At 45.0% G+C, this 20,363-nt stretch overlaps 1 protein-coding gene across 9 annotated transcripts in view; it reads right to left on the reverse strand.

The window, feature by feature from the left end:
- Positions 1–20,363, reverse strand: part of RAD51B (RAD51 paralog B) — a 599,509-nt gene that overhangs the window by 174,435 nt on the left and 404,711 nt on the right. For 8 of the 9 annotated variants that reach the window (XM_034769343.1, XM_034769351.1, XM_034769346.1 and 5 more), the window contains one exon: positions 6,846–6,924. The exons of the other annotated variant lie outside the window; for it this stretch is intronic. In XM_034769343.1, the coding sequence (XP_034625234.1) occupies positions 6,846–6,924 (79 nt within the window). The remainder of the gene's footprint in view (positions 1–6,845; positions 6,925–20,363) is intronic. 9 annotated transcript variants of the gene reach the window in all.

A 20,363-nucleotide genomic window follows, 5' to 3' on the forward strand; every position in this document is an offset into this window, starting at 1 on the left:
TTGTGGCACCTTAGAGACTAACAAATTTATTAGAGCATAAGCTTTCGTGGACTACAGCCCACTTCTTCGGATGCATATAGAATGGAACATCCGAAGAAGTGGGCTGTAGTCCACGAAAGCTTATGCTCTAATAAATTTGTTAGTCTCTAAGGTGCCACAAGTACTCCTGTTCAACATTTTTGGGATGTTCAGATCCAGGCTTTTGGTTTGTCTGATTATTTACGTAGAGGCTGTTTGATCTGCAGCCAGGACTGGATTTTGAAGTCACAGTTCAGACTCATGAGGAATCTACATTATATTACATCGTAAAACAAATGGGGTTTTCTGAGTCCTCCCACCCATCCCCAATGCATACACACATCCACACCTACACACCATATTTAAGTTGGGGATGAGGATGGCTGAAGGCTGGCTTCCTTGGTTAAACCTCTGACTAGTCATCCTTGTTTTCCAATTGTCAAGTTGCATTTCTTTAGATTGAAAACAGGAATAAAAGGAGTGAATAATTGGATTCTTTTCAACCCTGAATGCTTCAAGTTTACAAAGGCAGAGAAGTTTCTCTCTGCAGTGACCTGGGGCAGATTGGAGCTCTTCTCAAATGATATAAGAGGTGTGGTTTTTCCTTCATTAGAGTCTCTCTGAACAATTTTCTGTGCTTATACTGAGGCCATGAGATCCAAAGACACCAGGCAAACAGAGCAGCAATTTACATCAACAAAGAGGATTTTGATGCACTCCTCCGAATGGGCAGCATTACCATGTTAATAGCCATTTGCTCTCAGCCCTCTTTTCCTAAGGACGCTGGAGACTTTTGCAAATGGAGAACAGTTCCGCTTTCCATTTTAATTGCAACAATAGCAGAAGAGATCCTTAAACTGCATCAAATAGCAGCCTGTGAAATCCCTAACTAGCCGCACTGCCTCTCCTGCTATTTATTATACTCTGGTCCATGGAACAAAAGGGGGGGGGGAGCTCCTCCTGATTTTAGCCCATTTCACATATCCTAATCCCTCAGAGGTGGCAATGGGAATTGCTTGTGGAGCTGTTAAATCAAACTTTCACTTTGTCTTTTATTCCCCTCTCCTCCTTTATAATCAAGGAATTTCCAGGTACATTTTCAATGTCAATTTGTTTATGGCCTCATGGGTAATAGACTAATGATGGGACCCCCACAGTTAGAGGAAAGAATCCTGGGCATTTCATTTCAGACAGCTGCTGTTTCTCACCAGTTCCCACACTCATCCCCTTGTTCTCTTGTCAGACGCCCTGAATGTGCTCCCCCTCCTGACACCGACTGCTATGCACAACAAAGACTGAATGGAAGAGCTGCCTCTGCTATCAGCCTATGGGATAGATTCCATTTGTTAGTAGTAAGTTGCCTTTCAGCCAGCATCACAGGTACCAACTCTCGCCAGACATGCCTCAGCTAGCTGCCTAATTGTCACCCATTACTCAGCATCTAGCCTCTCTTCAGAAAGAAGCACAGGTTCTACCTCTCCCATAGTTCCCAGGCACTTTTCAGGCAGAAGCCTGGTCTCCCCTTGTACTAGATACCCAGTTACCTCTTGGCTGGCAGGTTAGGTATCCTCCTATCTGACACTCAGTCATTTCCAAATGTTTTGTTACACTCCTTCCTCTGTGTTTTGAGCAGTACCAAGCCCATTTTTGGTGCTCAGAACAGAATAAATGAAACAACAATAACAACAGTCATTTTGGGGCTGAATGTAGAACACTCACTCACAGGAGTAACCCCATTCAAGTAAATGAGACTCTACTCATCTGAGAAAGTGCTCACAAGTGTAAGTAAGAAATCCATAAACAGGGCCTTAGTGCTTAGACACCATTTCTCAAAAACACGGAACTCATTAAACAGAACCGAGAAGAACAGAGGTGGGTTATGTAAAAGCACAGACTCAGATTGAGTCCTGTGACATCTAAGGTTCAGACACTGGAGTCTGGTCTCTGGTTAGGAGGTTAACTACTAAATGGAATAGCCTGTGGAAAATTACTAGAGAAAACAGGACCTTGGTTTCCTCCCTATCTTTAATTAAAGTCAACTTTCCACAGCAATAAGAAAGGGAAAATAGCTAACAAACAAACGAAAAAGGATTTGAAATTATAACTGCCTGGTCAAAATCTAATACGTGGCTAAAACAAATAAGAGTTTCAAACTGCTTTCTAGATGTGTAAAGAATGTATGACAAAGGATTTATTTAGATTAATCTGGGTATATCTTTTATCCTCCTTTCAAAAAAGTGACTTAACATTTTACACCTGAAGACAGAGGATAAAGTGCAAAAAGCAACTACCATATTCCTGCAATCGTGCAGTCTAAAAGCCAGCTATAAGAGGCTCCTACTCCATGATCATGGTAAATGACCAGGCCAATCTGTATCTCTGAAAGGGCAGGATCCAATCAATGGGGAATCTGTACTCCTGGTTGAAGAAAGTGGACTCAAACAAACAAAAATATGCACCAGCCAACACTTCCATGTTCTGACAGAAGAGACCTTTGGGAAGGAAGGATTTTCAGTGTTAGTGTCTGGGGATAGATACATCAGGAGATGGGTCCACTTTGCTAATTATGGTTAGAATTATCCTCCAGAACTATGAAGATGTTTGGGACAGACATAAAACAGCCCTTTCTTTTGCTCTGAGCTGAGTCTAAAAATATCCATACCCACTCCTACCAGTCTACTCCACTTAAAGTAAAGAAAATTGTCCCTGACTTCTGTAGTAGGGTTACCATACTTTAGTTTTAAAAAAGGAGGACACTCTACGGGACCCCGCCACCGCCCCAACTCCGCCCCTTCCCCGCCCCAACCTCGCCCCTTCCCCAAAGTCCCCGCCCCAACTCTGCCCCCTCCCCTGAACGCTCCGCCCCCTGCTCCTCCCCCTCCCCTGCTTCCTGCGAATCAAATGTTCGTGGGAAGCTTGAAACAGGGAAGCAGCAGGTGGGCTGGGGCTGGGTGTGGCGCGGCCCGGCCCAGTCCGGCCCCCCTGGCCGAGCGTCTCCCTTCAGCGGCCGGCTGGCCCAGGCCAAGAGGCTCTGGCCCCGGCGTCTCCCGCCGGCTCGGCTCGGGCCCTGGGGCGCCGGCCCCTGGCCAAGCACCCCGAGGCCCGGCCCCGGCCCCCGGCCGAGCACTGCTGGCCCCGGCCCGGCCCTGCACTGCCGGGCTCTCCCCCTCCCTATTTTCCTGGACATGTCTGGCTTTTTGGGATTTCCTCCCGGACGGGGATTTGAGGCCCAAAAAGCCGGACATGTCTCGGAAAATCCAGATGTATGGTAACCCTATTCTGTAGCCTGTTTAGATTACTGATACCAAATGAGGCAGATTAAGCTTCCAGCATAAGTAAGAATGCATTGGATATAGTGTCCAACTATTTAGAGAGCAACTAGTGGACCCCACAAACAAACACACAACTGAGTCAAACAAACAAAAATGGATCCGTTGCACTGAAAATCGTCCGAGTATCCTTTTTCTCTGACCATTGTATAATGTTATTATTAGTGGTATTACCGTAAGCAGAACCTACAAGGCCCAGTCATGGACCAGGACAACACAGTGCTAGGATCTGTAAAAACACGAACAAAAAGACAGCCCATGCTCCAAAGAGCTTACAATCTAAGTTGCCACAGATCCAAGCCTATCCTAGCAGAATCCAGCCATTTAGTCTGGCAGTATGGCTTTTTGGTATGTAGTTAAATACAAGGCTTACAGTGTTTCATAGGATCAGATAGGCCCAGGGCCGGTGCAACCACTAGGGAGACTAAGCGGCTGCCTAGGGCGCCAAGTGGTTGGGGGTGCCAAAAAGTGGCGCCCCCCCCAAAAATTTTAAACAGCGGAGCACAAGGCTGCCGCTGCTCCCTGCCTCCCGAGGGGCCGCCAGCGGCGCGGCTAGTCCCTCCCCCAGGGGGAGCAGCTGGCGGCAGAACAGGGAAGGGGAGGGTCTAGCACTAGCAGCTGTGCCTTCTTCCCCGCGCCGAGTCGGGCTCCCCACCGCCCCTGGGGCTCTCAGTGGCAGCAGCGGCAGCAGGCTCGGGCGCGGGGGGGCTAGCTGCCTGTGCCGCCGCTGAGAACCGCGGGGGCGGCGGGGAGCCCGGCTTGGCCTGCAGTGCGGGGAAGAAGGCGCAGCTGCGCTCTGCTCTTCGGGCAGGGAAGCTAGGTGCCAACTCCGCCTGCAAGGTACCAAGCCGGGCCGCGGGGAGCCGCACGGGCCCGCAGAGTGCCGGGGGGTGGGCAGGTCCAGTCCCTGGCCTGGGGAATGGTGTATGTGGGAGCAACCCAGGCACCCCTCCCCCAGCCAGACCCACTCCCTCCAACACCCACCGACCAGCTACCTTCTCCCCCGTTTACCCTCTGCCCCAAGAACCCACCCTGTCCTGCCACTTTTGCCTCTGGACAACCTTCACCCAGCAATCTCCCCCCCCCCCCAGCCACCCCCTTGCCTGCCAGCCACTTGCAACAACCCCCTCCTACCCACTTCTCCCTTGTGCAAACCCCTCCCTGCCACTGCACCCCCTGCAACAACCCCGGTCACAGACACCCCCCCGCCTGCCAGCCACTTGCAACAACCCCCACCTGCCCACTCCTCCCTTGTGCAAACCCCTCCGTGCCACTGCACGCCCTGCAACGAGCCTCTTTTGCCTCTGTGCAATCTCTTCCCTGCCACTACACCCCCGCCCCCTCCACCTCTTGGCCACCTCCACCCACTGCAACCAGTGATGAGCTCCCAAAATCCTAAGAACCGGTTCCCTACTGGGTCCTCCATGGCACTTGGGCAGCGGGGGAGGGGTCTTCACTTGCTCTGGGTTTTCGGCGGCATTTCGGTGCCAGGTACTTCACCCGGAGTGAGTGAAGACCCCCACCCCCACCACCGAAGTGCCGCCAAAGACCCGGTAGGGAACCGCGCGGTGAGTACAAGCCCCACATGCCTGTCTCCCCCTCCATCCGACCCCAACCCACGTCCTGCCCCCGACTGCCCCCCTCAGAACCCGCATCCCATCAACCCCCCCGCTCCTTGTCCCCTGACCACCCCCTCCCGAGACCCCCCCACCCTAACTGCCCCCCAGAACCCACCCCCTACTCAACTCGCCCCGCTCCCGGTCCCCTGACTGCCCCGACCTCATCAACCACTACCCTGACAGACCCCCCCGGAACTCCCACACCTACCCAACCACCACCCCCATTCCCTGTCCCCTGACCACTACCCCCCGAGCCTCTGCCCCCTCCAATCGCTCCCTGCCCCTTATCCAACCCTTCCTCCAAGCCCCAGCCCAGCCCCCTTACCATTCTGCTGTGTAAGGATGCCGCGCGGCCGCTGAAGCTCGCAGCCTCACCCCCTTACCATGCCACTCAAAGCGGCAGGAGCTGCAGAGCTGCCCAGAGCGCTGGCAGCGCGGTGCGCTGGGGCTCTGCAAGGGGAGGGGATTGGGGGAGGGGTCGGGGAAGCCTCACCAGCTGGGAGCTCAGGCAGGCTGGGCAGGACGATCCCGCGGGCCGGATGTGGCCCGCAGACTGGAGTTTGCTCACCTGCCTGCCCTTTTAGGAACTGGTTCTACACCGGCTTCTAAATTTAACAACTGGTTCTTGCGAACTGGTGCGAACCGGCTCCAGCTCACCACTGCCTGCAACAATCCCGTGCACTCCCCTCTCTGCTACCTTCACCCCCTGCAACAACCCCAGGTACAGACACCCTCCCACCTGCCAGCCCCTTGCAACAACCCCCTCCTGCCCACTTCTCCCTTGTGCCACTCCCTCCCTGCCACTGCACCCCCTGCAATGAACCCCTTTTGCCTCTGTGCAATCTCTTCCCTGCCACTACACCCCCGTCCACTCCACCTCTTGGCCACCTCCACCTCCTGCAACAATCCCATGCACCCCCCTTTCTGCCACCTTCACCCCCTGGAAGAGCCTCCATATGACCTCCCTCTTTGCAGCCCCCCCCCCCCCACGCTCCCTGCACTTTGTGAACATCTGGGCCCCTGGGGGGAACTGGAAGGAAGGTGGGGGCTTGACATCGGGGGGGGGGGGCGCAAGGTGGAAGTTTCACCTAGGGCGCAAAATATCCTTGCACCAACCCTGGATAGGCCCGTGATTTCTGCGCCACTGAAGACCGAGGAATTGTGAGACTGAGGATTTTAAACAATATTAACTCCATAGCAGGTCAGATCGCATACATCTGAATGGGAGGGGCAGGCACTGATAGGTCTACCTTAAGAACTTAGTCTGGTAAATTGGATCAATTAGGAAAATGGATGGAAACCAACCAAGATCAGTTCAGCAAAAGGTGGACTCAGTATGGTGAGCTGGGGTTTACATATCAACAAATGACTAGACCAATACATATACAGAATCATAGGTGTATTTATGGCCAGATGGCCTTCACCTTAAGGTGATCACAACAAGACATGTGTAAGAAAGGGGAGTGATAATGATTTCCTGTGTTTTATTGGTCTCAGTCTAACGGCTAAGAGGGGGACAATATAATATTGCATATTTTTATCATATTTCAAGACATGTATGTTTCTCCACTAGAAGCCTACCTACTGGAGAGATGCTACCAGAATAATTTGGTTTTACCTTGAATGAAAACTGGGAGACTTGATTAATTACTTCATGGCTCATTTGCTCTCAGATATATCGAAATACCAGCAACACAATACAGTATAATTCAAAACAGTATAATGAAAGGAGCAGCGTGATTGTGTTTGTCAGCCAGCTTGCTCCAATACATTCTTTTAATTAGTTATCAAGGCACCATTTTAAACAATCACAGTATTTTCTGCCTTCAGCCTACTTAAAACACTCATTGGTAAAACAAAATCTCCTTTGTGATCTTACCTTGAAGAACCAGACCAGAATTTTCAATGGTGTAGAAAAAAGCTGAGAATGGAGCAACGGGAGATTTAGCAACCAGGACCTGCAGAACAACAAGAAATCCCTAAAATGTATTGATTACAACTCAAGTTTGTGAATTAATCTTTGTGGATTTACTTTTCTGAAGCTACTACCATGAGTTAAAGTAAAAGGTACAATATACTGCAGAGGGACTATAAAATGGCTATTGATTACCTCTCTTCAGTTCTAGGGTAACCAAGATTCTTATGAAAAACAAGTACAGATCATGCTGGCATTTTAAAAGGATTCATGGGTCTTGCAAGAACTTCATGGAAGTGTGCAGTTCATGGAAACTGCACACTCTCCCCCCATTTCTCTACTTCTCACAAGTGTTTATTAACCCTGGTCAAATATCACAACCTCTCTTGCTGGTGCAGCCAGTTGTACCCAGAGGGATTCAGCTGAGTGAAGGTTGATGGCACTACCAGTGCCTGGCCTTCCCGGAGGGTTTTCTGAGTAAGAACTGCTTTAATCTCCGCTCCCCAGATGCACATCCTGGCCACTCTCTATTCCATCCCAATGCCACTCACCTTTAAGGCTGTGCTGCTGTGCTGTATGTCCCCTGAGAGCAGGGAGACTGCAGATGTTCCATTCTATATGCATCCGAAGAAGTGGGCTGTAGTCCATGAAAGCTTATGCTCTAATAAATTTGTTAGTCTCTAAGGTGCCACAAGTACTCCTGTTCTTTTTGCGGATACAGACTAACACGGCTGCTACTCTGATACCTGCAGATGCTTTGTGCCACTGGAAGTCTCAGAGCTCTTGAATTTAGCCTAGTATTCGACTGTGTGCGCTCTAATCTGCAATCAAGTCTAGGATGCTCCAAAGCCCAGTCTTAGAGCTGCCTTAGCTCCACTACAGGTTTGACCACACACCACTGAAGAGGAGATGGGCTGTCCCAGTTCTGATACCCAAGAGACAGGCTTATCATTAAGGTAGAGAGTTGTAGCCTGATGTATCATTGGCTTTTTGTACCGCAGGTTGAGGATCACTGACTTACAACATACACTGACAAAAGAGATCTCTATCACCTCTCTGAAATGTGCCAAGCACTGCCTGGAGGGTAATCAGCCCAAACCCTGAACCAATGATTCCTGCATGAACACTGCAGAAGAAGTTGACATTGACAGTTGTTGGTAAACATGTGAATGCTCACTGCTTTTTTTCATCCCAAGATAGGAAAGAAACTGGAAATCTGGTTACCAGCCTTTGGTTTTCAGATCAGTGTTCCCAACCTCACAACTTAAAGGGCTCCATTTAACTAGGCTGCTGATCCAAAGCATGTGCTTTAAATGCAGCGATGTCATACCCATGTGTCTATTATACCGGGTCTGACTACTTTGGATTTTTTTTAAATGTATAAATTCCTTTTAGCAACAACTGTAAGGCCCTCCTAGCAGCATGTTTTAGGGTCATTCTTCTTAGGGATTAAAGTCCTGAAGCCATGTGTCTTATAAAACACCACATCTCTCTCTGCTCAAGTGCAAAGAATGAAGACAAAATGGTTACAACAAATAAAAAATAAAATATGTTTTCTAGTGGCTAAAACTCAACAAACTATAGCCTTGGTTCAAGATAGATTTCTTACTAATCTTTTTACCTCCAGTCGTGGCTGACTTTCTCTGAGTCAGGACCTTCATAAGTACAAGGTGCTGGTTTCCCTGGTCTTCCTAGGTGAAAGATCTTTTGTGATGGATATCAAGATGGTTTCTTCTTTTCTCCTTAAATTTTCCCAAACTCACTGTATTGTCCCCAGACTCAGGATGACCTCATACTATTCTTACCTTCCTGTGGACTTCCCACCCCTCTGCTGATTTGTATACATAAATGGGGCTTCTATTTTTTCTGGTCGCACCTTCCTTAATTTTACTTGAGATAGATAGATAGCTGCCTTCCCTCCTCTCTGGGGGGAAACGTGTTTCCATCTTTGTTTGGTCACAGACTTTAAAGTATAATATTAGTGAGTATCCATAATTCTTCTTATAGCGTTAATACATACATTTCACAATGAAATTAAATCACCCATGTGTCACCAGTTTGCGTATGATACCTTACATGACCCATTTTAGATACAGATTATGACAAAGTGAGTTGGGGTACACTGGGCTGGTCAGACCATCTGAAACTCACTGCTCTGTACCAGGGAGTCCCTTGCCATCTGACACTGGAGTGCTCTTAGGGTCACAGTGTTGCATGGCACAGTAGAAGCCAAGGAGATCTATACAGTAGCTATGCTCTGTTTGTCTTATAGGTCAGGACACAGATCATATTCAGATTTCTTGTGACCCAGTCTCATATTATTCTGATAAAGGCAACAAAAAAACATCCTCCTGATATCTGGTCTTTAAACCTAACCATTATGATTCACATTTTCTCCACTCCAAAACTAGATTCAATCTTATGGTTTTCAGAATTTATATGTATTCACCCACGAAAGCTTATGCTCCAATACGTCTGTTAGTCTATAAGGTGCCACAGGACTCTTTGTCGCTTTTTTACAGATCCAGACTAACACGGCTATCCCTCTGATATGTAATGTTTGTTGGCCCTGCAATTTACTCTCACTAGTAAGGTACGAAATAAAGGTGGACACACAAATACAGCATGTACAGCCAAAGAACGTCGGGTCAGTCACTAGCGTCAGTGTTTTGCTTGAGCCGTGTGAAGCCAGCAAAGCCATCTCAGGATGCAATGTAACCTTTGTGACCTGCTCCATGCAGGAAAACCGCAATGCAAGCACTTTCCCCTCCTGCACGTTAATTATTGTTCTTACTGTAACAAGCTGCTGGAGAAAGAAGTGTGTCAGAGATCATGCCTGTGATTCATCCTGACAATATCAGAATTCCCTTTCCTGTACACTTCCCCATCCGCCCCCAATCCTTCACTTGGATGTTCCAGCACTTCTCATTTGAATGTGGGGAGGGAGAGAAGCCATAGAAATAAAAAAAAAAAGTTGCCACCATATTTGTCCTTACCATGCTTTTTGTTCTTGTGTACTACTATAGTCTGAGAACTGCTCAAGATAGTTAAGACCAAAGCAGACTGTGAAGAACTTCAAAAAGATCTCACAAAACTAAGTGATTGGGCAACAAAATGGCAAATGAAATTTAATGTGGATAAATGTAAAGTACTGCACATTGAAAAAAATAACCCCAACTATACAAACAATATGATGGGGGCTAATTTAGCTACAACTAATCAGGAAAGAGATCTTTGAGTCATCGTGGATAGTTCTCTGAAAATGTCCACGCAGTGTGCAGCGGCAGTCAAAAAAGCAAACAGGATGTTAGGAATCATTCAAAAAGGGATAGAGAATAAAATGGAGAATATCTTATTGCCCTTATATAAATCCATGGTATGCCCACATCTTGAATACTGCTTACAGATGTGGTCTCCTCATCTCAAAAAAGATATACTGGCATTAGAAAAGGTTCAGAGAAGGGCAACTAAAATGATTAGGAGTTTGGAACGGGTCCCATATGAGGAGAGATTAAAGAGGCTAGAACTTTTCATCTTGGAAAAGAGGAGACTAAGGGGGGATATGATAGAGGTATATAAAATCATGAGTGGTGTGAAGAAAGTGAATAAGGAAAAGTTGTTTACTTGTTCACATAATGTAAGAACTAGGGGCTAACAAATGAAATGAATGGGCAGCAGGTTTAAAACAAATAAAAGGAAGTTCTTCACACAGCGCACAGTCAACCTGTGGAACTCCTTGCCAGAGGATGTTGTGAAGGCTAGGACTATAACAGGGTTTAAAAGAGAACTAGATAAATTCATGGAGATTAAGTCCATTAATGGCTATTAGCCAGGATGGGTAAGGAATGGTGTCCCTAGCTTCTGTTTGTCAGAGGGTGGAGATGGATGGCAGGAGAGAGATCACTTGATCATTACCTGTTAGGTTCACTCCCTCTGGGGCACCTGGCATTGGCCACTGACGGCAGACAGGATACTGAGCTAGATGGACCTTTGGTCTGACCCAGTATGGCCATTCTTATGTGCTTAACAGTGTTCATTCTTATTTAACTGGGGTCAAACTGAGACCAAAAATGGTAGTGATGCTCTACTACAGTCTCCCCCAGAACTGCAGGATGTTTCTATTAAACAGATCTACCGAGACATAGTTTAGAAATTTGACATTTAAGGTCAAATTATCAATACTCTCTGCAAAATAGGGGGCACAATTGCTAATCTATATTTGCATGCACATTAACCACAATCGCATGCACAAATGGATAGACATCCAAATGACCATCTGTGTGTTCAGTTACCAGAGTTTTATGCACAGTGTTGGTATGTGCATAAATAAGTGTAAATCTGCATATGCGTGCACACTTTCACAGGTACATCACAAGTCTCCTTTGAAAAATTTGCCATAAATTGTTATTATTTGGGTTCAGAGTTAACATTCCATTCAGAAGAATGGGGGCAATTCATGCCAGGCAAAGCTTTTGTTCCATTTTACATCTCTGCAGATTCAGAAAGACAGCCTTGCACAGTCTTATTTGAAAGGTTATCTTCCCAACCAGAAAGGCTAGATATTCCGTTTTTTTTTAATTAAATCTTAAATTTTACATGAACATAGTTTTGAAAAGTGTTCATGATTGATATGCATATATGTACCTATTCAAACACCACATAAAGAGAACAGAGGACAGGAATACAGAATAGCACCCATGACTATCCCTGAGTTTGAGGCAGTACACAGCATTCCATGTCCCTGAAGGGAGGTGGGGAGTACAACCCTCCCAGCCCATCTCATACACACAGGGCCCAAATGGACTGGGACCATCCAAACCAGCAACCTCCTTGATATCCCTCATGTGATTAAGAATTTGCAGGGTGAGGAGGAAGAGGGAAGCTTTCTATTCGCCAGAAGTTAGAATTTATGGGTAAATGGCTCTCCTTACTACTTGCTTAGGAATACTTTTAGCTAGCACCGGTTTCTCTCACTGGAGATAGAATGTTCAGGTGGCCAGCTGAAGGGCTGTGGCCAAATAGATAAGGTTTCCAGTACAACAAAGGTTCAGGAACATTTGAGCAAACAGATCTAATGAAGAAAATGTGCCTTAGAAATGCCCAGGTAACGTTAACTACAGCTGTTGCTCCAGCTTTAGTCATTACTACCCCAAATTTGAGGGGTTTTGTAATCTGAACCTGAACTGAAATCCAAATTCTGCAAATGATGCCTAACTTTATAACAGGTTAAAACAAAATCAAGAATCTGCACAGCCCCAAACTCTGAGGGTTCAAAATCTCTCTCTGACATTTGCACCCCTCTCTAATATAAAGGAGGACTTTCCCCAGACATTTGTTTGGTTTTGTGGAGGAAAACTACTATACAAATCCTCTAATCCTCTGTAGGTGTACATGTCTACAATCCTAACATCCTGCAGCACTGTTTAAGCTGGTGTCCTGCTGGACATGGTGAAAGAAATAGTTGCAATAGTGTCCTGTTGGTTGGTGACTTATAATACTAATTGAGGTGATTCACTGAGAAGAGTTTGGTGTAGGAAGTTACACAACAGTATTTCTGAAAATGATACAAAGGCCATGACATGAGTTAAGCTACATAAACTTCTCTGTCTATTTAATCAATGCACCACGGATGAAAATGTGTCCCCATAGAAGTCAATGGCAAAACTCCCATTGACTTCACTGAAGCCAAGGTTTCACCTCAAGAGTATACATTTCAAGGTGGGCAAAACAATGATAAATGGAGATCAAAGATAGCTAATTTGTAGCTAGAGTATTTTAATAAACAAATTAAATAAATAAAATCAATGAAGCTGCATTGGCTCTTTCTAGTTTGTTATTCGTAATTTTCTGGAGTGGTCCATAAAAGCATAAGCTGGTTATTCATTACACAATAGTCACTCTTGAAAGCAAATGGTAGAGTTGGATGATAGAAGAAGTTGGAAACAAAGTCATGCCAAAGCCCTGACTTGGCAAGAACCGTCAAATCTTTTTTCCGTTTCTTTTGAGTGTCACAGATTTACTCTAAATAATCTAATGATTATTATTTCCTAACAAGGTGTGATAGGTGCTATACAAGCCGCAGAAGAAAACATGGTTCCTGCCATGAGGAGGTTACAAAGATACAGAGATACCATGTAGGAGCTCAGATATTGCATTAATGACTACGGCTAGTAACTAGATAGATACAATTAGATTAGATAAAATAAGAGAAGACAGACAGCTCAAGCCCAACATACAAGATGCTGGGAGACCTAATGACAACAAGAGAAAAAAGGTGTCTTAACGGAGTTTTGTTTAATTCGTGAAAGCATTCTTTTTAACACACGTTACTGTTTTTGAGCTTTGCGGAAGAAGTGAATCGCAAAAATCAGTGGTATAACTGCAGAGCTATATAAACCCATGACGATATCAAGGAAAATGGTGAATGGACAGTGAACTGAATGGACACTTCAATACAATCAAACTTGATACCAGAGCCCAAGTGCTGCCAGAAAACAAAGAAAATCAGGAATAAATCTACTAACAAAGATAGAATTATCAGCAGTGGATTTAAATCACCAGCAGTTGGGAAAACAAGTCTGGAGTCTGTGAGATTATTTTGATTGTAGCTGTGGAATCTCAGCCTGTAAAGAAATAAGTTTTCACAATGGAAATCTAAACATATTAATGAAATCATGAATTAGGAGAATTTGATGAAGTATTTGATTAAATGAGTTGCCTTAAGGATAATACTACATTTCTGTTCAAATCATGATGAAACCCAACTATTCTCCTCCCCCCGCCCCCTGGCACATTGAGAAATTGAATTCTAAAGAAGGTAAAACACTTGGGGCCTAGATTCTCAGCAGTGGTTGAGGAACACTGGTTGCGGCTGCAGCTGCAGATGGAATGGATGCAAAAGTGATTTTAAGCCTACTTTTGCATTCATCAATCCTGGAGTTGTCCGGGCACCAGGCCAGTCTATGGCATAAATTAGAGCAGTCTGAAGGCTCCTCTAATTTATGTCAGCTACCAAAGTCTCCAAGCAGCCATTACAGCAATTGGGATTGACGATGTCCAGAGATATCTACTCCTGCCCCCTTTTGTCTAACCATACTTGCCATACTGGTAGCCTGGAAGGGAGGGGTGGTATAGGACATGCTCTTGTTACTCTATTCCACTGTAGGATCATTCTACACTGGGACTATCCTCCAGTGGCTGGCTAAGATGGCTCAAGGCAGCTTAACAAAAAAAGGAACAGTGAAGCAACTGACTCAATAAATTCAATTGCACTATTAGAAAAACAAAACAAGTCCCCAAAAATATGCTTAGATCCCAAGGAACTGAACAAAGCTACAAAGGGAGAGCATTTTCAGCTCCCAAATGTGAAAGAAGTAAGTAGCAGACTGAGTGGAACTAAACCCTTCAGTATTTTGGATGTGTCCGGTGGATTTTGGGAAACACCTGTGGATGATGATAGTTCTAGGTATACCACATGCACCATACCATACGGCACATATTGTTTTCAAGAGCCACCTTTTAGCATCTCAGTATGTATGAAAAGTATTCAGCAAGATGGTAGTATGGAGACCCCACTGGTCGTCACATCCTGGTTTGGGGCCAAACCAGAGAAGAATGTAAAATTTGTCCAAAGAAAGTTCTGACAGTGGCACGAAAAAAAGTTTAAAATGTAATAAAAGCAAATGCCATATAGCAACACTGGAGCTAAAATATTTGAATAATTTATTAACCCAAACCAGATAATGCTAGAGACTCCTCTGAAAATACTAGGACCTCAAAATTAACAAGAATGACAGAGATTCCTAAGAATGGTCATGTGCTTTTCCAAATTCCTGCCACAAATGTCCATAGAAACTACTCCACCAAAAGAGTTCCAAAAAGTTGTAGGCCCAATTTTTTAAAAGGAATTTAGGCCTTGCTCTGCTCCCCGCTGCAATGCCTAACTGATTTAGGAGTCTAAGGGCTTGTCTAAATGGTGCAGCAATGTGCATTATAGAGGTGTGATTTCTAAAGCAGACTAATGCGTTGAGCATTAATTGGTCCATGTAGACCCTGCTGGTGCATATGTGGATCAACATGTTAGTGTGCTTTAGAAATCACACACTCATAGGGCACCTTGTTACTCAACTTAGACAAGCCCTAAATCTCCTTAAAAGTCAATGGGGCTTAGACTCCTAAGTGCCTGAATCATTTCTGAAAATGAGATTTAAGTTCGTGTCAGTTGGGTGTTGCAACACTCAGTCAAGCAATGCTTAAATTCCTTAAGAAATTTGGGCCTGTATAGCTACAGAAAGTGAGACACCCTCAAACACTGCAAAAGCTAAAGGAACTTTTAATGCAAGTTCCTGTTTTGCATTATTTTGGCCAGACAAATCAGTTACATTAACAGCTGATGCCTCACAAAACAGAGCCTCCTAGTCCTTTGTCCCTTTTGCCTCCAGACAACTAAACCCATCAATACTTGCTGTACAATATTACAGCTTGGAAACCAAAAACTGACTTTGTCAATAGCATTTTATTCCTTTGCATGTCTTCTTGAATAACACATCAGTATTAATGCATTGGCCCAGTAGATGTCATAGAATAACAGGGTTTTGACAGCACTTACTTTTTTTTCTAAAGAGCTGGGGTAAATATTATTGTAGCACATTCCAGCGGAAGGACAGAAAGCTTCATGTTAGGCTTCCCCACGGGTTGCTTTAACCTACCCACCCTTCTCCCCCTTTATGCTAAGTTTTCTTAGATGTTTTTATTTCCTTGAAAAGAAATGCTTTGTCCTTTTGATCAGGAACAGATTCTCTTTTTTCTTTTTTTCTTTTCTGGTGGATTTACCCCATCTCCTCTTTTGTAGCCAGTGACTGAGGGGTGACAGGAAGGAAGGGGGAATACCCAAGTGACACACACAGATACATAAACAAAGCATTTTTATTTAATAAAACTATGGCTATGACCACTCCAGCATGTGGTTTGGAGGTTGTGTGTCTAAAATGCATGGATAAACCACCAAATGTAGTAGATTTCCAAAATGAGTATCTCCCACCACTGCAGTTATTTCTTCTGAAATGACCTCAGAAAAATCAGTCTGTTCTGTTGAATTCCCAACAGAACTCTCTAACTGCATTACTGACAACTACATTTGCCTGGAAGACCGTAGCTGAGAACTGAGAAGGAAGCCCATTGAACTGGCAATGTCATTCAACAGGGAAGTGATTATCTTTGAAGGTTCAATTAGATGCATGTACTAATAAAACCAGTGCTAAGCAAAACAAATCTTTCCTCTGATTGTGCCAAATGTCTGGGACAGACAATCCTCATGCCAGAATTTTGCTTAGAGTAGATTTAAAAGAGTTGTTTTTTCAGCTGCTACATCCAACTTGATTTTGCATCAAATAACTCAACAGACACCTTTTTTTCCCTTTCTTTCTTGCTGCTTGAATCTTCTGTCCCTTGTTGGGGTTCACCTGCTGCTTTAATGCCAATGTGTAAGGACTTGATACATTCTAGAAATGCAAATCCTGAGGCTGGAATGAAACAATTAAAGCAGCAGTTGTTATTTTGGGGGTGATCTATATTTTTCTCAGGATCATGACAGCTTCAATTCTTAACCCTAACTGCTTTGGGCTGCCCCAGCGCAATCAGAAAGGATTCCCCTGAGAGAGGGGAATCCTAGAATGGCATAGAGGCAGCACAGACAGCGTGTTTAAGGAGGGAGTGGGACTGTTTCCAAGATAGGAGAAGGCAGAGTGCACTGTGTGTTGCCAGATCTTTACCCAGCACCAAAGTCCCTGTGGGCCTTAGAGCACAAATACTTGGATTCCCCACTCAGCAGACCTACTGGATGGTCAGGAGGGGGCACTTGGTAGGATCTGTGACATCTCTGCTGTGTTATCTTTTCCATATAGCCTCCCTGGGGGCCCTGGGAGCTTCCACAGCTAAGGGGAGTCCTTGGTAAAATTACTGTACTGATACCACTCTGTCAGGTAGCTGGTGACCAGAACCAAGTGTAGAGGCACAGGGCCCTTGCCTAGGTGGTCCTAGTCTCCAGCAGATCACCTAGAATGTAAACGTTTGGGGAGAAGGCCCTCCAGCCTTTTCTGGGAGGATCACAAGAGGGGATGCCCACAGAGCTTTTTTGCCCCAGAATCTCTTCCTGCATTTTTTTTTTTTTGCCTGAAAGTATGATCTGGGCCTATGAATAAAGAATGAAACAGCATGGTATACTGAACTAATCATAGAACTATAGGGTGGATAAGTCCTTAGTCCTTATAAATTACAAAGATCTCAAATGTGACTTTAAGACACAGCCCTGCACTGTGAGGTATGGAGGCAAATCACCCTACAAGGAGCTCTGACAGTAATTCCGCCTCCCTGGGTCCCTCAGTGTGCATGGGGAGTGTTATTGCTGATATGCCCCTGAAGGAAGTGCAAGATCCTTCCATCTTCCATAGTCTGACAACTCTGCTGGTTTGGGAGGGAGCTCATCATCATCATAGCTTGTCACTCCAAAACCTCAGCCAAGACCTGTTACTGTCATTTATCTCAAACATTTCCTTGGGAGAATAGCATGTTGACAGGGGCACCATCTATGTCAGGTAGTGTTCCAGTGTTTGCCTAGGCACGTTTGGGGTCATTCTTCAGCTTCCACTTGGTCTTATTGTCATCAGTCTTTGCCATCCCAGCTGTCACTTGATTAGTAGACATTAAACAGCCAGTCAGATAGCACTGAACCTTGGGACAATCCATTCTGCTGAGTATGCCGTCGACTTTTCTGACCATCCATATCTACAAGGAAACTTCAATTCTTCAGCAGGGAAGAGACCAGCATGCAATTTCTCAAAATTCTTGCCAATTTCAGAAGAAGTTCACAATGGTTCACTGTATTGTAAGCAGCTAACAGATCAACAAACACAGGCTCTGTAATTTTACAGGTTTCGAAGCCATCTTCAGTGTATGGAGTTAGGTTTATATCTTGGCCACAGCATGAATGTCCCGGGTGGAAACTGGCTTGGATATCAGTCAGCTGCCCTTCCATTACTGGCACTATTCTACCCATTCTCATCCACTTATATAGCTTGTAGGTTAAGCAGACTGAGTATACAGGGTGGTAACTCTTTGCAGAGGTAGGAGCTTTTTGAGTAGTGCAAACACTTCGGCCTGTCTCCTTAGCTTGGGTATCTGTATTGTCTCCATGCAAGAGTTAAAGAAGTCAAGCGGCCATTTCTGTACTCTCATCTCAAAGTGTAGTAATAGTTGATACCATGGAGTCCACCTGCCTTTCCACATTTCAGCATTTTCATGGCTCTTGTCAGCTCCTCAATGTTGAGCTGTTCACTGTAGATTCTGCTCTCTCTAGAGTGAGAAAAATTGCTGCTTGACTTGTTTCATGGGTTGGTTTACCACTTAGGATAATTGGTACACAGCATGGTTGGGAGAGACTGCAGTGATGAGCTATGATTTTTGTTGATCAGGGTTCAGTTTGCAAATGGTGATCCACACTTTTTTTTGCTATTATGGCACAGATTTGTTGTTTCAATCAGCTCCCTCCAGTGATGGCATCACTCCTTCCCAATCTCTTTAATAAGCATTTCCCTGAGCCCAGGGGTTTCTTCACCAAAGGGATCCAGGTCAAACAGTTCTGAATATCTCTCATGTTGTTGGCTTGTCTGTTCTGTAAGCCCAGCTACATAGAGTGTCCAGCATCCCCTAGGGATGAGCTTTGGGGCAGTTTTCCATACCCAGGAGACAAATTCCCCATTGTGCTTATGTGTCAGAGTAATGCTATAAATGGATTCATCCAACTGAAAGGTAAACTTTTCTCAGTCAGCCTTTCTGAAGTTGAATCTCAGCAGGTACTTTGTTTCCCTGGGTTGTAGTGCAGCTTCTATTGTCATTTGCACTGGTCAATGCTGCAATCTTGGGATTTCTATCACAAACCCCCTCCTCTGAAATTGCCTACATTTTCAGAGGTGATAAAGGCTAGGTCAGAACTGTACACCTTGTTCCATTGTGTGCTTTGGAAGGTGCATGTGTCCTTGAAGTTGTAGATCAAGGTCAAGTTGCTTGTTCTTGCCCACTTCTCAACTTCTTCCACAATGTTGGGGTCTCCCCAGATGGTGTTGTGACTGACAGTTTTTCTGGCAGTGGATATTTGGTTGGTCATCCAAACCGTTCACCTGGCAGTTTGTAAACAGCAAATACTACCATTTGATTAAGTTCAACCATGATAAGTTCTATTGTACCATGGTGTTTTGGAGCAGTGGTTTTCACTAGTCTTTTGTCACATAAAAGTATTTTGCTGCCATAGATGTTGCTTTCAAAATTCACAGCAATATGCATACCAGGGATGTTTGGTTCAGTTGTCTCTCTATGTGTCTCTTGCAAGCACACAATGTCTGTTTTCATGTCAGCCTTCTCTGCAGAGAATCTCTCCACATAAAAACTAATGATTTTATGTGCCGATTTTGGTGGAGACTCTGAAAGGGTCTGTTTATATTGACAGCTATGTCTTCTATTGCAGTCTTAGGGTCTATTGTCAGATTTGGTTAGTTGCCATGAGAGATTAACAGGGGTCACGATGTGAACGTATCTGACATGACCCCCTGGGGCAAGGTAGCGGGACATGACCCCACATCATCTTGGATGTCTTGAGCACCATGGACCACACAAAGGGGGGATGACAGGACTTCAGTTGTGCCCTGCTGCTCTGAAGGGGCATGGGCTTCTGGAATATCTTCCCCCACCTTGTGCACCCATGAAGCATCAAGGCACAATCTAGCCTAAAATGATTTTCTAGAAAAATGTCATGTCTAATATGTCCCTGCACTTCAGTGGAGAAATTGGGTTTCATTAAGACCAGGTTAACGGGTCACAACTCAATAAAATTCTTTATAGGGCAGTTTAAACACATCATATTGCCCCATCCCACATAAGAAAAGCCTTCCAGTGGAAACTGTTAAGAAATGGGTTTCCTTTCTACCTTTTTTATAGAACAGTGAAATGGCTGCTTGGAGCATTTTATGAGAAGTGGGCCATAAATTCAATCTAATTAGGGTAGACAGTACACGGCCAGTATTTGTCCTGTGTATATATCCTACATAAGTCCATTAGCACAAGTCAGGAAGCAAGGCTCATGGCAAACAACCGCAACATGAACAAATTTATAAGTTAGCAAAATGCCCTGCTGTTGTCTCACCTCCAGAAATCTACCACCCAAGTCTGTTTATTTACCTTCAGTTTAGGGCATATAAGAACAGGTTGCTCATCTTGTGCAGTAACTGTGGTTCTTCACAATGTGTGTCGCTATGGGTGCTCCACTTAAGCATGTGCCTCTCTAGCCTTTGATTGGAGATTTGTGTGTCCATTTGGCCTGCACATGCTCCCTATGCTTCCTTATGCTGGACACCAAGGCTATTTAGGGATATGCAGGTGAACCTGCCTTCAGTTCCTTCTCCACATGAACATCCCATGGAGAATAGTCTGAAG

The sequence above is a fragment of the Trachemys scripta genome, chromosome 4 (genome assembly GCF_013100865.1).
Source record: "Trachemys scripta elegans isolate TJP31775 chromosome 4, CAS_Tse_1.0, whole genome shotgun sequence".
Lineage (NCBI taxonomy): Eukaryota > Metazoa > Chordata > Testudines > Emydidae > Trachemys > Trachemys scripta.